This window comes from Columba livia, chromosome W (genome assembly GCF_036013475.1).
Source record: "Columba livia isolate bColLiv1 breed racing homer chromosome W, bColLiv1.pat.W.v2, whole genome shotgun sequence".
Taxonomy (NCBI): Eukaryota; Metazoa; Chordata; class Aves; order Columbiformes; family Columbidae; genus Columba; species Columba livia.
The window spans coordinates 22,920,602-22,937,157 of NC_088641.1; the positions used below are offsets into that span (position 1 = coordinate 22,920,602).

Below are 16,556 nucleotides of genomic sequence, written 5' to 3' on the forward strand. Positions count from 1 at the left end.
TCCTCATCCGTGCCTGGACAGTACTCAATACATTGTAGTTGCTCTCTCATGTGAAGAGCAACTCCACCACCACACCTGGCTGGCCTGTCTTTCATGAAAAGGACATAGCCATCCATGACCACATTCCAGTGATGTGAGCTGTCCCACCATGTCTCCGTAATTGCCACCAGGTCATAATCTCCTGCCCAAACACAGGTTTCTAACTCCTCCTGCTTATTCCCCATGCTGCGTGCATTGGTGTACAGGCATTTCAGAGAGCGAGCTGAGCACACAGATTTCACACTTTCCATAGAGCACAAGACCTCTCGATCCCCAGGTATAAGAAATTGGATAAGGAAGGCAAGAGGCTGGCATGGCTGAGTCAAGGCCTGTTGGTTAATTGAAAGGGCAAGAAGGAAATGCACAGGCAATGGAAGCAGGGACAGGTATCCTGGGAAGAGTACAAGAACACTGCCCAGTTGTGCAGAGATGGGGTCAGGAAGGCCAAGGCATAGCTGGAGCTGAACTTGGCAAGGGACACAAAGAATGACAAAGTCTTCTACAGGTATGTCAACCAGAAAAGGAAGGTCAAAGAAAGCATAGCCCCTGATGAGCAAGACTGGCAACAGATGAGAAGGCTGAGATACTCAACAACATTTTTGCTGATGTCTTTACTGGCAATGTCTCTTCCCACACCTCTTCAGTGGATGAACTGCAACATGGGGACTGGGGGAACAAAGTCCTTCCTGTTTTAAGTTAATATCAGGTTCATTACCACTTGAGAAACCTGAACATACGTAAGTCTGTGGGACCTGATGAGATGCATCCCAGAGTCCTGAGGGAATTGGCTGATGTAGTTGTGAAGCCATTCTCCATGATATTTGAGAAGTCGTGGCAGTCAGGTGAAGTCCCTTGTGACTAGAAAAAGGGAAACATTGCACTCATTTTTAAAAAAGGGGGAAAGGAGGACCCTGGGAACTACCAACCTGTCAGCCTCACATCTATTCCTGGAAAGATCATGGAACAGATCCTACTAGAAGCTATGCTAAGGCACGTGGAGGACAAAGCGGTGATTTGAGACAGCCAGCATGGCTTCACCAAGGCCAAGTCCTGCCTGACCAACCTAGTGGCCTTCTATGATGGAGTGACTACCTCAGCGGACAAAGGGTGGGATACAGATGTCATCTATCTGGACCTCTGTAAAGCCTTTGACATGGTCTCCCACAACATCCTTCTCTCTAAAATGAAGAAATATGCAATTGATGGGTGGAGTGTTTCGTGGATGAGGAAATGGCTGGACGGTTGCGCCCAGAGTGTAGTGGTCAATGGCTCAATATCTGGATGGACACCGGTGATGAGTGGTGCCACTCAGGGGTCCATTTTGGGACCAGTACTGTTTAATATCTTCATCAGTGACATAGTGGGATTGAGTGCACCCTCAGCAACTTTGTGGATGATACCAAGCTGAGTAGTGCAGTTGACATGCCTGAGGGACAGGATGACATCCAGAGGGACCTGGACAAACTCAAGAAGCAGGCCCATGCAAACCTCAGGTTCACCAAGGCCAAGAGCAAGATCCTGCACCTGGGTTGGGGCAACCCCTGTTATCAATACAGGCTGGGGGATGAAGGGATTGAGAGCAGCCCTGAGGAGAAGGATTTGGGATTACTGGTGGATGAAATATTGGATGTGAGCTGGCAATGTGCACTTGCAACCCAGAAGGCCAATTGTATCTCGGGCTGCATCAAAAGGAGTGTGGCCAGCAGGTCGAGGTAGGTGATTCTGCCCTTCTACTCCACTCTGGTGAGACCCCACCTGGAGTACTGCATCCAGCTCTGGAGCCTTCAATACAGGAAAGACATAGACCTGTTTGAGAGGGTCCAGAGGAGGGCCACAAAAATTATCAGAGGGCTGGAACACCTCTCCTGTGAGGAAAGGCTGAGAGAGTTGGGGTTGTTCAGCCTGGGGAAGAGAAGGCTCCAGGGAGACCTTATTGCAGCCTTTCAGTACTTAAAAGGAGCCTATAAGAAAAATGGGGGCAGACTTTTTAGTAGGGCCTGTTGCTGTAGAACAATAAGTAATGGTTTTAAAGTAGAAGAGGTTAGATTCAGTCTGCATATAAGGAAGAAATTTTTTACACTAAGGGTGATAAAACACTGACACAGGTTGCCCAGAGAGGTGGTAGATGCCCCATCCCTGGAAACATTCAAGGCCAGGCTGGATGGGGGTCTGAGCAACCTGATCTGGTTGAAGATGTCCCTGCTCATTACAGGGGGGGTTGGACTAGATGACTTTTGAAGGTCCCTTCCAACACAAACTATTTTATGATTCTATTTACATCTGGCTCTTCAGAATATGTAAGATTGGAAGTTGGACACAAACATTTCTGCTGAGTACTGAGACAAGTCATAGCTCTTTGTCAGCTCCAATGGAAAGTGTTCTGAACCAAGACTGTATAGATGGCTGAAAAGCCATTTTATATTAATACATTTATTTCCTTTCTGAACAGGGAAGCTTGAAACTGTGAAAACATTGCCTACTACAGACAAAATAAATAGAAGAACTGTAGTCATCTTGCAATGTTTTTCTAAGTTTTATAAGGATGTCCCGGTTTCGACTGGGATAGAGTTAGTTTTCTTCCTAGTAGCTGGTACAGTGCTGTGTTTTGGAATTAGGATGAGAATAATGTTGATAACACACCGATGTTTTAGTTGCTGCTGAGCAGTGCTTACACAGAGTCAAGGCCTTTTCTGTATCTCACACTGCACCATCAGCGAGTAGGCTGGGGGTGCACAAGAAGTTGGGAGGGGACACAGCTGGGACAGCTGACCCTAGCTGACCAAAGGGATATTCCACACTATATGACATCATGTTCAGTACATAAGCTAGCGGGAAAGCTGGCTGAGGGCTGTTGTTCAGAGACTGGCTGCACATTGGTTAGCGGGTGGTGAACAGTTGCATTGTGCATCACTTGTTTTGCATATTCATTATTATTATTATTATTATTTTCTCTTTCTTTCCTATTTAACTGTCTATCTCAATCCATGATTTTTACCTTTTTTTCCTGTTCTCTCCCTCATCCCACTGGAGAGGGGGAGTGAGTGAACAGCTGTGTGGTGTTTAGCTGCCTGCCAGGTTAAACCACAACAAAGGTTGACTTTCATATTTATGGTTTTCCCTCCCCTCTGTTTACTTTTGCTTCTTCAGTGTCTCTTTTCACAGAATTTTCTGTCATAAATATTTTTGCCATTCTGAAGTTGGCCGGCTCTCTAGATATTTTACCTAGATATTACCTTTCTGGTAACCAGAAATGTACTGGTCTGCCTGCCTCAGACTATGTTCCTGGTTCATTTATGCAATTAATATGATTAAATAATGTGTTTAAACCTTTGGAGTTTGTATTTAAATACTAAAGCCTAATTAATTTCTTACAACAACTTTGGTAGTACCTGCTTGGAATTTGAGGGGCTACGAGACGGATTTGGGTGAACTTGAACTGCTTCTGGTACTTCCAGAAAATTGACAAGTGTTTCAGTTGAGGGAAGGTCAGGATTGTGGTGCTTAGGGACATGATTTAGTGCCAGAGTTAGGTTATGGTTGGACGTGATGATCTAGAGGGTCTCTTCCAACCAAAATGATTCCATGATTCTATGACTAAACAGTTCATACAGTGTTTTTTCCATGATTTACTACTTTGCTAGAAGACTTTTTTTTTTTTCAAATGGAGCTTTCTGATGTTCCAGTAATATCCTTTTGTATTCTGTCCTTGAAGGCTTCACCTGTACTTACTTCATATGAAGAAGTAAACTGCTTGTATAAATTATATAAATCTTGACTAGGGAATACATTTTTTTAAAGCAAACTTATTTGTTTTTGATCAAGATTACAAAGTTTATGTATTGTGCTTTCTGACATCTCTGTTGGTGTACTTTCTAATGGAAAAGCAAATTACCCAACATACATATTTTTAATTTTCTTCCTTATTCTAACCTAATAGTGAATTCCTCCTACCTCTTTCAGTGTTATCCTGTACTACATTATGCCAAAATAAGGGAGATGATAAAAAGGATTTTTGTTACATTAGTGAACTGAGACCTAACACTTGAAAGCACTCTCACAAACTGCTTTTATCTTAATATGAATTAACAAAAAATCTTTCATGAAGGCCTAAGAAAGATTATCAGTTAATATGGGCTAATATCAGAAGGACCCACTAAAAAATGACTGGGCATATTGTTTGAGTTTCTCAAACAAGGATTATTTGGAAGATAAAAGATAAACTATAAATTATTTAGTTGACAAATGTGTTGGGTAAATGTGCTACTTACGATAATTTGGAATGTATTGATGAATGTTGTTTAGCAAGATTTGTAAAGAAAATCAGCCTTGTTAATTTGGGATTTTGACTTCTCTAAGTTTCCGTTAAAAAAGGAGGAGGGGCTATGCTTTGTTTTTTTTAGTGATATAGTAAGTAGGCAAATTAGTAAATTATCTATACTCTTGTCTTTTGGGTAACTTTTCCAACAAGTCTAAAGCTTTTTGTTTTGTAATTAAGAAATAATAGTTGAAAATACATGCATACAATTATTTAATATGGCTAATTGTTGTGTGTTTTTTTCCCTTTTATCTTGCAGCAATGCACCTCTTGCTTTTTCCTCCAAAGTATGTTATATTAAGTTTCGTGAAGCATCAAGTGTTGGTGTGGCCCAGCATCTAACAAACACAGTTTTTATTGACAGAGCTTTGATAGTTGTGCCTTGTGCAGAAGGTTGGTATTTTAGATGTTTTTCTGTAATGTTGGTCTTTGTCCTGTCTTATAATTTTAAGCTTTTTATGTAAGGAAGTGGTGCTCTGTTGTTATTTTATTGCTTAAAAAAAAAAAAAAGCCTTGAAACACAATTGAAAATTTAATGAATAAACCCAATTATATAGATTTAATTGAAATATAGCATTAGAAAAAATTAGTTTATATAAATTAAGATAATTCAATTTTCCATTGTTATTACATATTTTGGGGAAAATGAAGGTAAAATAATTCCATTCAATATGGTTTGTGTTGGCAAGCTTATTCCCCCACAAAGTTCTTACTGAAGTCAATGGAGCACTGAAAAGATTAGGCAATTTCTTAATTTCCTGGCACCAATAACACTGCAGTTTGGATCTTAATGTATTGCCCTTGGTGTGGGGTGTTGTTTGTTTGTTTTGTTGTGTGTGGGTTTGTTTTTTTTTTAATATACTAATTATTTTTCCATTTCTTTGATATAAATGTTTGCCTGCTGGTTTATTAAAAAAAAAAAATCAGTTTTCCTTTCTTGTTCCTGTAGAAAATACTACTTTGTGTGCAATAAAAAGGCTTTCTTATGCATATTGGTACTCCTTTTTGGTTTTAGATATCTTAAAATTCAATCAGCTGTACAGAATGCTTCTCGCGTAAAATATTTTTATAACTTAATAAAATAAAATGCTTGGTGAATACTAAATTTACAAGTGTTCCTTCAACTAGCTTTGAGGTCATGCTTTTACAGATGTGTTATACAAGGTAGTTCTTATTGCTAGTATACTATCCTAGATCTGAATACAGTTCTATGAAGCATGGCTCTACTGTAGGCAGATCGCTGGAGTTAGGCAGAGCACCATTGACTTCATTGGGATCATTGTGGGAACTGAATATCTGCCCATTTGGATCTGGACTTTTTGCCTCTTTGGAGTGGAAACATTCTATCTGGTGGAGTGAAGCTAACTTCACTTTGAACATGGTAGCTATTTTGCTATGAACAACAATATTTAGAATGATTAATCCATAAACTGCAGCAAGTACAGAAATATCTCCTATTAACAGGACTTTTCTAACTGCAAGAATCAGGTTTTGGTACAAAGAATACTGTTGACTTCTTGGAATTTGTTAACAGTGGTCCCAGAGTACCATTTTTTGGCATGTTTGTCACTTCATGATCTGGATAGTATGAGATTAGTGCTACTATAATAATGTTCTGGAGTGTTCCTAGAAAACTCTTGACAAGTCTTCAAAATTTCATAGACTCTGAAATGGCCTACAATATACTGTCTGTTCTTGTAGCCATGTTAATATGGGCATATTAACAAGTCTTTGTGAAGCCTAGATTTTTAGTTGTTTGTATGCTTTGTTTTGGGGGCTTTTTGGTTTTATTTTTGGAACTTCTTAAACTATAAAGAGGATATTGCTGTATCCACTTGAAGCTTTATAGAGGCTTTGGGTAGGCAAAATGTATTGGAACAGAGTCCTTATTATTGAAAAATTGTCCTCAAATAATTGATTTCAAATTCTTCAGGATTTTAGTTTTACATTTCATTGAAAATACCTTAACACTGATTCAGTACTGCCAGAGAGGAAAGATTGCTAATGAATGAACAACACTTCCTGGTGTTTTTCTTGTGATGAGTTCACTGCCTGATCTGATATGGCAACAGGCAGATAAAGCCATGTTTTCCTGTGTCTCTTCATGGTAAATAATGAGTGGAAAGAGAATAAAATCAAAGTTCTGAGAAATCTTATTCCAGCCCTGTTTGTAGCTGACTTATTAGGCATTTCTGAGAAAATGTATTACAGAAAAATTGTGACTTCCAGATCATTCATGACCCCACAGAGATTTATGCATAATTAGGTGAAGAAGTGATTGAGTTGTGAGGTCAATTTTTTTTTTTAGTCGGAATGCTGTTTCTGTGTAACTTTCTAACAATCACTAATTTTAATTTGTAAAGATGTGAATTCATATAGGTTTAACTTTCTGAGGAATTTATTCTGTGGAATAAGCATGGCTTTGGAGACCACAGTGCAACATTTTTTAATTTGCTGTATCATTGTTAATGGAGTCAATGGAGTGTATCACAGGCTTTAAAAGTAGCAATGTCTATATTCTATTGGAAGGTTAAATTATATCCATGGCCAACAGTGCCAGTAATAAAACATTTCATGTGCCAAATTGAGCATAGAGGAGGGATAAAACAGAACTCTGAAAACTTAGTTTTAAAAACCAGAAATCTGAAATTTTGAGTGTAATTAAAGAGTGGTAAATCAAGGGAGTATGAGGAGGGAACCACTACACAATGAAAACAATGTTAATTTTGTGACATTTAATAAAAAATCAACAAAAAATGTAATTGTAAATGAAGAAATATTATTGAGTTGTAAAACATGACTTTTGTGTGTATTAGTAGGTTTTTCTTTAAACATTATACTTTGAGAACGCAAAGGTTGAAAGATAAACAAAGATGGCACCCTAAGAATTCTAAATTTTATGTCCACATTGTCTAGTAGATGGATTTTTGACTATTAATTTGGTTTTGTATGTTTTCTCTGTGTGATATTTGTGCATTATTAGATGACTAGACTGGCCAAGGCAGACCTGTTACACTTGCCTGAGTTAGGCATTGTTTGCCATGCCACTAAACCTGCCGCCAAGTGAAATCTTCATGGGGGAAATGAGATCGAAGTCTGGCCTGCGGAAGATGGACGCCCTGTCTCTGTTTTTCTTTTATTTTGCTTTCTTTCATTTGTTTCTTTTATTTTTATTTTTCCCTTTTCTGTTTTGTTCTATTAACTCTTTCCCTTGTACTTTTGAACTGGTAATTCAGTTCTGAAAAAATGATGTTTTGTAAAGGGTTCACAGTTTTTCATTTTGAAGTTGACCTGAATCTGCTTGTAGATGGTATACACAGAATTTAGAATATCATTAACTAAGTTTTATGCTGTGAATAATGGATAAATTTGGTTTGGAATACATTTAAGCATCTAAATTCAACAGATGAGCGCATTGTGTCAGACTGGAATAGTGAAAAGTATATCAGTTTTAAGATGCATTCTTTCATATGTTATGCTTTATGAGCTTATATTGGAAGAGGACGGTTGAAACTTACTTTCTGGATAAATTAACTTTACAAAGTAAAATCATGATCTTTCTCTGCTATTTTTCCTCTTCTCAGTAGAGTGGTTTTATTTTAGGTTGCATGGTCTGTTTAAAATAAGGCTTTCTGTTGATGTCTAATATGAAGAGTTTAAAGTATTTATTTCTGATGTTTAACTTTCATGAATATTGACTGTCATTAAATATTTGTTTGCTTCTAATGAAACCTTCCTCCAGTGAGGTCAGAAGCAGTAAGATTTCATCCTTTTGTTTTTGTAATATTTAGAAAAAAACTGTTTATCACTCATAAGTACAAATGCAGCCTGAGGTATTACTTTGAATGTTATGTGAGGCACATTGTCTTTTAACACTGTTATTTGTGGGAAGATTGAAAAGTTTTCTGTGTGTATATATGTGTGTAATGCACTTTTACATGCTCCAGTGGTGACTATTTCAAGAAGAGTTTTTTTTAAAAAAAAGGTGTCATCTCACAATCTCAGAAGCCCTGGCAGTTCATGCTGGAGTGATTGAGAAGGTTCTCATCCCTAAATGATGTTCTTTCTTGTGAAACAGAAGCCCTGAAACAGAAGTGCTGGACCAGTTGGTGTGTCTGGTCCTCAAGCATTGCTCTTCCCAGCCAGCTGCATTGGGACCAATTGGTTTCACTCTGGTAATGCACCAGACTGTGAAGTGCAGCTGGGAAGAACTTTGTTTGTGACCTCTGTTGGATTTAGCTGTGCCAGTTGAGGTAATAGTAGTTGTAAATCCAACAAGAACCATGAACTGGATCACACAGAAATTATTTTATTTGTAAGTGTGCATTTTCCGTTGATTTAAAATAGTAGGAAAAGATCAATTCCTCTAATTATGTTTCAAGTAGTTGTAAACAAGTATTTTAAAAATAAAATTACTTATTGTTGAAGCAGTTTTAGGGGGAGGGGAGGATTAACCATGTAGTTTCATACAAAGAGTAGGAAATTAATTTCTTCTGAGCACATGGAGGGGGATAAAAATACTGTGATTAGTACCTGCTTAACACAGATACCTCTGTTCAGCATTTAGCAAAACAGATTCTGGTATGGATTAGGTTGACTTAGGGCTCTTAAGCACTTTGATACAAAAAAGTAATAATAATAACAACTGATATTTAGGACAACTGTACATTTTGGAAGAAGCATAAGGTATCTCTAGGTAATGCAGAGCTAATCTACATTTGCTTCCAGATTTCTTTGCAAAGCGAATTGATAGATAAATGCTCATAGAATCTGTAATTTATAATTTACTAAACACTCATAAACTTCTAAGAAATATTTCTAAGGATGTGGTATAGATGTGGTATCTTTATTTTGTCTGTTTCCCTTATTAGAAAAGAAATATCTCTACCTCTTTTCCATTCAGCTTTTAAAAACCAAAACAGTTATTCTTAAAGTGTCCTAATTTGTTATGTCATTACCCACATGTTTTGTTGTATCTTTGTGGGCTTGTATTCCTTTTATAAATAAATTAAATTAATGGAGATAACACTCCAAAATGTAAAGGCTGTAACTCGTGATGATATTTGGCCTCACATATTAATTTGTCTTTCAAAACTGTCTAAAGAACAGTGAAGTAAATTTGCAAGATATTTCCAGTTTACCTCCCCCCCCCCAAGTTTATTTTCTGTAGAATTGTTAAAAAGTTTGGCCTGATCTTAAAAACTAGAGGGGGATCTTTTGAAAAGACAGTATCTCTGAAAATACAGGGAAATTTTCAGAGTTTTGTCTGTAGAGGTAGACCCTTCCCCATCCTTGAATAAATTAAATGAGTAGATCTTTGTGGCATGGAACTGACCAACTAGATTTTGTATTTAAAATAAAACATTACGTTGTTGAGGGACCAAAGTATTCTGGAAATAATGCAAACTTTATAATTTAGGTATGCATGTTATTCATTTTTTGAACTGCTATAATAGTTTACTTAACTGAAAGTGTTCAGTTGATTCCTTAAGCAATGTTTGACGAAATGAATAATCCAGTTATTTCAGTAACATGATCAATATGCTTAAAGTTTAGAATTGTATTTAAGTACCTTTCTAAACTTGGCTCCCTGTCTGTTTAGTTATGTACATAACTCGGTTCCTATTTAAAAGGGCTAAATGCCTTAAGCATCTCTTAGTTTATCTGGTTAAGTGTATATTGAATTGGTTGTATGTAAGTGCATATTTAAGTTAGGCACGTGCTTATGTACATTACTGGCCAACGATCTAAATAAGAATGCAGATGCACCACTTTAGGAGCCATATCTGCCATTGGATTTACTTGAGCCATGTCTCTCAATCCTGTAGAAACCTGTATGAGTATACAGTTAATTGCAAGATGCTGGCTGTTCAGGATAAGGTCTGATGAACCCATCAGTCATTTGAAAACACTTAAGTATTTTGATTTTCAGAAGAACTGAAATAAAATAAATCTAAATAGGAGGCATGAGAAATAAAGAAAAGATAAAATAACATTACTCTCTATTTCCCCCATGTTACATATAAAATAATTTTATTTAGATTTGTTTTGTCCTTTGGTCATATCCAACTGTAACCTAGTCCTTGCTGTAGATCTGTAGAACAAGTTTGCAACACTTTTATCTTCTTTTAATTTTTTTACAGTAGTATGATTCCGGTGTAGTTTATTTGAACTTGTATAGCTAAAATTGCACAGTGTTTTGAAACTTATATTTTGGTTTTTGATAACAATATTTATATATTAATTTTTATATCCTGAAGTTAGGGGTTTTATAGTTAAAACATATACAGTTTGAACCAAAGCACTAAAAGCCACTGGCACAGTATCAGTATATACCTTGACTTTTAAAATGATGTTTAAATAAAAGCATTTGCTTTATTAAGGTGCATGGGGTAAAACCAGAGGGGACAGCTGGATTGCATGTATGTAGTTACACCAGTAATTTTTAATAGATCATAGATACCTAGTATAATTAGAACTACCTTTCTGTAGTTTTTCAGTTCAGTGTTTAATGTTTGTACTGGTTTAAATCCCTTTGCATTTCAAATTTAATACATACATGTAATTGTTATTTATAAATAATTATTACGTCTTTTGATTTTTGAAGATTTTGGGAGGGGTTCATTTAGCAGTCTAACTGTAACTAACTTTGAATGAAGCCTGTGTTTAATTCAGATTAGATATTACTTAAACTTCTAGCATGACAGTGAATATGATATGGTTGAAATAGTAGGAAATACATATTTTAGGAAAATATAGCTTGCTTACCTGATCAGTTTTCTTCAATCTCAGTAAATTTAAAGCTAATTTATCAAAATTTCAGATAAACTGACGTGACCTAGAATGTAAAACAGTATAAATCTGATTTTTTTTTTCTCCCTCCACTCCAAACTTCACTTGTAGTATGTCTTGTGTGGAGTCACAGTAGTTTTTATTTTATTTTTATTTATTTTACATCAAAAGTAGGTAACACCAGAGGGGGAAAAAGCACACTAATTTCAGTTAGCACATACTTTGTTGTGTTGCATTGGTTTGTGTGTTCATGTTGGGTTTTTTATTGTTGTTGTTTTTTGTTGTTGTTGTTTTTCTTTTGTTTGGTTGGTTAGTTTTGTTTGTGTTTGTTTTGTGTTTGTTTTTTTCTTTTATTTGTTTGGGTTTTTAAAACTGATTTGGTTATTTGCCATTTCTAGGGATTCAACTTTAAAAAATGTTCTTCTTTTCTGTATCTGATGTTCTGTGTGCTATTAGTGATGCAGCCAACCCGAATGGTTGTCATGTGTAAAACAACTTTCGATCACCGTGAAAACACCGCCCTGGGAAAGCATCCATGCTTGATATCGTTTGGTTCATGAACATTAAGTTTCCAGTACAGGTGACCCATAGCTCAAAGTGTTAAATACTTGTGTACATTATTCAGTTTTTAAAATAATAATAATCCATTAATGAGATTACTAGTCTTTGAAGTTTTGCTCACTTTTGGTTTTCCTAGTAGAGCAGGGTAAAATGAATTTGTTCATATTTGTTTCTTTGTAAGGATCTGATGATAGATAGATTCATTCTTATTTATTACTTTTTTAAATGCAAGGGTTATTGCAAAATCATAAAAAGAGTAATATATGTGTAGTGTTCCAACTCTGTGTAACACTTTCATTTACTTCTTCAGGTAAAATCCCAGATGAAGCCAAAGCCCTTTCTCTGTTGGCACCTGCTCCTACTATGACAAGCCTGATGCCTGGTGCAGGGTTGCTTCCTATACCCACCCCAACCCCTTTGACTACAGTAAGTAAAATTCATATTCTTAGCTGATACTAATCAGCATCCTAAAATAAGTAAATGTATTTAGTGCCTGCCTGCCTTCCTTCCTTCCTTCCTTCCTTCCTTCCTTCCTTCCTTCCTTCCTTCCTTCCTTCCATAAAAACATTACTTTAACAGAGTTTGATTGCTTCTGCACTATTTCAAAAACCTGCACAAAGATCAGCTTCCTTTTTCAAGCTCGTGCTTCAACAGCTCATTTAGAGCGTACAACTTACATAATGGAACAGTGGGACCAAATTCACCAGTTTAGGCTTATTCTGTTTATGGTTCATAACTATCATTGTATAAGAGATATTGCATGACTTTGAAAATAATTTTTAGTTCACAAGAACATTGGCTTTTTTGTCTTAAAATGGGTGATACCGCCCTCATTGATATGTAAAGTAATAGTTTAGGCATTTTGTTAAAAAAGCGCTTACTCATGGTTCCACTGCATAATTGTTGCTAATGAAGCATAAATAATCATAGAATTATTTAGGCTGGAAAAGACTTTTAAGATCATAGAGTCTAATCATTAACCTAACTCTGGCACTAAACCATTTCTCTAAGAACCTCATCTATACATCTTTTAAACACCTCCAGGGATGGTGACTCAACCACTTCCCTGGGCAGACTGTTCCAGTGCTTCACAACCATTTATGTGAATAATTTTTTCCTAATGTCCAATCTAAACCTCCCCTGGTGCAACTTGAGGCCATTTCTTCTTGTCCTGTCACTTGGTACTTGGGAGAATAGACCAACACCCTCCATGCTACAACCTCCTTTCAGGTAGTTGTAGACAGCAATAAGGTCTCCCCTCAGCCTCCTTTTCTCCAGGCTAAACAGCCTCAGTTCCCTCAGCCGCTCCTCATAAGACTTGTGCTCCAGACCACTCACCAGCCTCGTTGCTCTTCTTTGGACATGCTCCAGCACCTCAGTGTCTGTCTTGTAGTGGGGGCCCAAAACTGAACACAATATTTGAGGTGCAGCCTCACCAGTGTTGAGTACAGGGGGATGATCACTGCCCTAGTCCTGCTGGCCACACTATTTCTGATACAAGCCAGGATGCTGTTGACCTTTTTGGCTACCTGGGCACACTGCTGACTCATATTGAGCCAGCTGTTGACCAACACCCCCAAGTCCTGTTCCGTCAGCAGCTTTCCAGCCACTCTTCCCCAAGCCTTGATGAATCTCATACAATTGGCTTCAGCCAGTCCAGTCTCTCCAGATCCTTCTGTAGAGCCTTCCTACCCAACTTGGTGTCATCTGCAAACTTACTGAGGGTGCGCTTGATCCCCTCATCCAGATTACTGATGAAGACATTAAACGGAACTGGTGTAATAGCGATGTTTAGACAATTGTTTCTAAACTATTTTTCTAAGGTAAATTCACTTTGGTTTTGTATACATCTTTAATAAATTATGTGTGAATTTTAGAATATCTAAGAGGAATAAAAGGATGATTTCAAGTAAAGATAGAGTAGTTTTCTCTTGTTACGTAAAAAAAAAAAGTAACGGTGGCTTGTTGAGAAACTTTGTTGTCTGGAAAGGCAGTTGCTTTTTTGGGTGGAGAAAATAAAATTCAAACCAGGAGCTCAGCAGACCAATTTAGTAGTGTTTTAAGTGACTTTTTTTAAAACATTCCTCAGGAGAAATTTCAGTTTCAAGTTCTAAAAATTAGAGTTGTATTGTCCTCATTCACTAGGAAGTGACTGTGTTTGTAGGGAAAGATCTTAGACTTAATAACCTTCACATTTCAACTGTAATTAATCTTTCCTTATGTGATATGTTTGTCCAAAAGGTACCTTATATGTCCCTTTGATGGACTGATATTTGTTATGGAACAAATTGGCCCTGGGTACTGCAAATTCCCTTCTTTGCTTGCTGGGCAAGGCCTCAGCAATTCCTTATCCACTTACAATACTTGTTGTGGCATTTAAATAAGAACATTAGCAATGTTTGAAGGCATCTTATTGAATTTGATTGACTGTAAGCATTAGAAATTCAAGCCTGTATGTTTTCTAATTGATGTACTGTGTCCCTGGCCAGACCTCTTTGATAAGATGGTAACTGATAGCACACAGAAAATCTTAAGTGTAGAAGGTTATTTATAGGTAGATTTTTATTCTTTAAAAAAAATACTTATGGTGGGTTGACCTTGGCTGGTTGCCAGGTGCCCACTAAGCCTCTCTATCACTCCTCTTCCTCAACTGGACAGGGGGAAAAAAATACGATGAAAGGCTTGTGGGTCAAGACAAGGACAGGGGATCACTCAGCTATTACTGTCACAGGCAAAACAGGCTCAACTTGGGGAAATTAATTTAGTTTATTACCAATCAAATCAGAGTAAGATAATGAAAAAAAAAAAAAAAAATCTTAAACCACCTTTCCCCCATCCCTTCCTTCTTCCTGGTCTCAACTTGATTCTCGGATTCTCTACCTCTTCCCCTGAGTGGCACAGGGGACAGGGAATGGGGGTTATGGTCAGTTCATTGCACATCATCTCTGCCTCTCCTTCCTCCTCACACTCTCTCTGCTCCAGCATGGGGTCACTCCCACAGGAGACAGTCCTCCACAAACTTCTCTAACATGGGTCCTTCCCACAGGCTGCAGTTCTTCATGAACTGTTCCAGCCTGGGTCCCCTACAGGGCTGTAGGTCCTGCCAGGAAACCTGCTCCAGCGTGGGCTGCTTTCTCCATGGCGCTACACGTCCTGCCAGGAGCCTGCTCCAGTGTGGGCTCTCCACAGGGTCAAAGCTTCTGTCAGGGCACATCCACCTGCTCCAGTGTGGGGTCATCCATGGGCTGCAGGTGGTTATTTGCTCCACTGTTAATCTCCTTGGGCTGCAGGGAGACAACCTGCCTCACCATGGTCTTTACCACAAGCTACAGGGGAATCTCCGCTCTGGTGCCTGGAGCAAATCCTCCTCCTCCCCCTTGGTGTCTACAGGGTTGTTTCTCTCACATATTCTCTCTCTTCTCTTCCAATTGCTGTTGTACAGCAGGTTTTTTCCCTTCTTAAATATGTTCTCACAGAGGCTCTACCACCATCGCTAATTGACTCCCTTGGCCAGTGGCAGGTCCCTCTTGGAGCCAGCTTGCATTGGCTCTGTTGGACATGGGGGAAGCTTCTGGCATCTTCTCAAAGCAGCCACCTCTGTCGCCCCCTCCTCCGCTACCAAAACCTTGCCACATAAACCCAATACAGTACTAAGCTGTGACCTTACAGTTGAAATCCTTGCCTGTATTTATTAGATTTATTTTACAGAAATGCACAAAGGCAGGCAAGTATTAACAAGGGAAGTATCTCCCACCAGTGCTTGGTTGCAAAGCATAGTCTGTTTTGTGTTTTCCAGCTTGGTGTTTCACTTGGCACTTTGGGGGCTATACCAGCAGCAGCATTGGAGCCTAACATAACGGCACTAGGAGAAATACCACAGCCACCAATTATGGGAAATGTGGACCCATCCAAAATTGATGAAATCAGAAGAACAGTCTACGTAGGAAACTTGAATTCACAGGTAGCTTTTTTTTTTTATTGGCAATACTAATGGAAGATGTAAAATTGTAATATATTAATTGTAAACTTACATTTTAAGAGTTTTCGTTAGTTGATGGTAGTAGGAATTTAAACAACACAATAGAATACTCTTATTGGTTACTAGTGATATTTCAAATTCCAAATGCTCCTTTGCCAATCAGATCAGGCCAGACTCTGGAATTCATTCTAGCAGGATACCAGAGAAATCGCACTCTGTGTGTTGATCAAATGTCCAGCTGGGTTGTGTTAGCTGAACAGTGCCTCAGAAGTCATAAGATCATGGTAGCCATCCTCCAGAACACTCTGCAGTTGCTTAAGTACAGTAAGAAGGAATGATTTTTTTCCTAGTGGAAGCTGCAAACTTAGCATAAAAACCTTCAAGTTTCTCTGACAGGAAAGTTGGGTCTGTCAGAAATTTGGGTTTTTTTTGTGTTTGGTTTTGGTTTTTTGTTTTTGGTTTTGTGTGTGTGTGTGTGTGTGTGTGTTGGGGTTTTGTTTGTTTGTTTGTTTGTAGTTTTTTTTAGCAGTTGATTGAATTATTTGAAAAATAATTTGCTTTTGACTGATGCAATATAAATATTTGATTTTGGGGTTTTTTTTTGACTGCCAAAGTAGCTACTGTAAAAGTACCATTGATCACAATAAAATAAAACAAGCTGGAAGCTAGTAGAAAAACAGATAAAAGCAAAGTCTTGTAATACTGTTTGAATTTTTTTTTTAATTGATCAAAATTCACAATCAGTAGCTTGGACATAGGTGTATAAGGAAATTCCTCATCCATTATTTCAAATGAGTTGCCCGAAAAGTGCAAAGTCCTGTGCAAGTTCTTTTTTAACCTAGATGCAGGACTTCAGAGCTTGTGGCTGCA

General features: G+C 37.8%; 1 protein-coding gene across 11 annotated transcripts in view; it reads left to right on the forward strand.

Annotated features, from left to right (window-relative positions):
* LOC135577193 (splicing regulatory glutamine/lysine-rich protein 1-like) overlaps positions 1 to 16,556 on the forward strand; it is a 101,329-nt gene that overhangs the window by 24,128 nt on the left and 60,645 nt on the right. For 10 of the 11 annotated variants that reach the window (XM_065045049.1, XM_065045054.1, XM_065045047.1 and 7 more), the window contains exons 2-4: positions 4,614 to 4,747; positions 12,018 to 12,133; positions 15,504 to 15,668. In XM_065045049.1, coding sequence (XP_064901121.1) covers positions 4,614 to 4,747; positions 12,018 to 12,133; positions 15,504 to 15,668 — 415 coding nt within the window. Of the gene's footprint in view, positions 1 to 4,613; positions 4,748 to 7,363; positions 11,727 to 12,017; positions 12,134 to 15,503; positions 15,669 to 16,556 lie in introns of those variants that run through there. The other variant, XM_065045057.1, reaches the window with a different exon arrangement.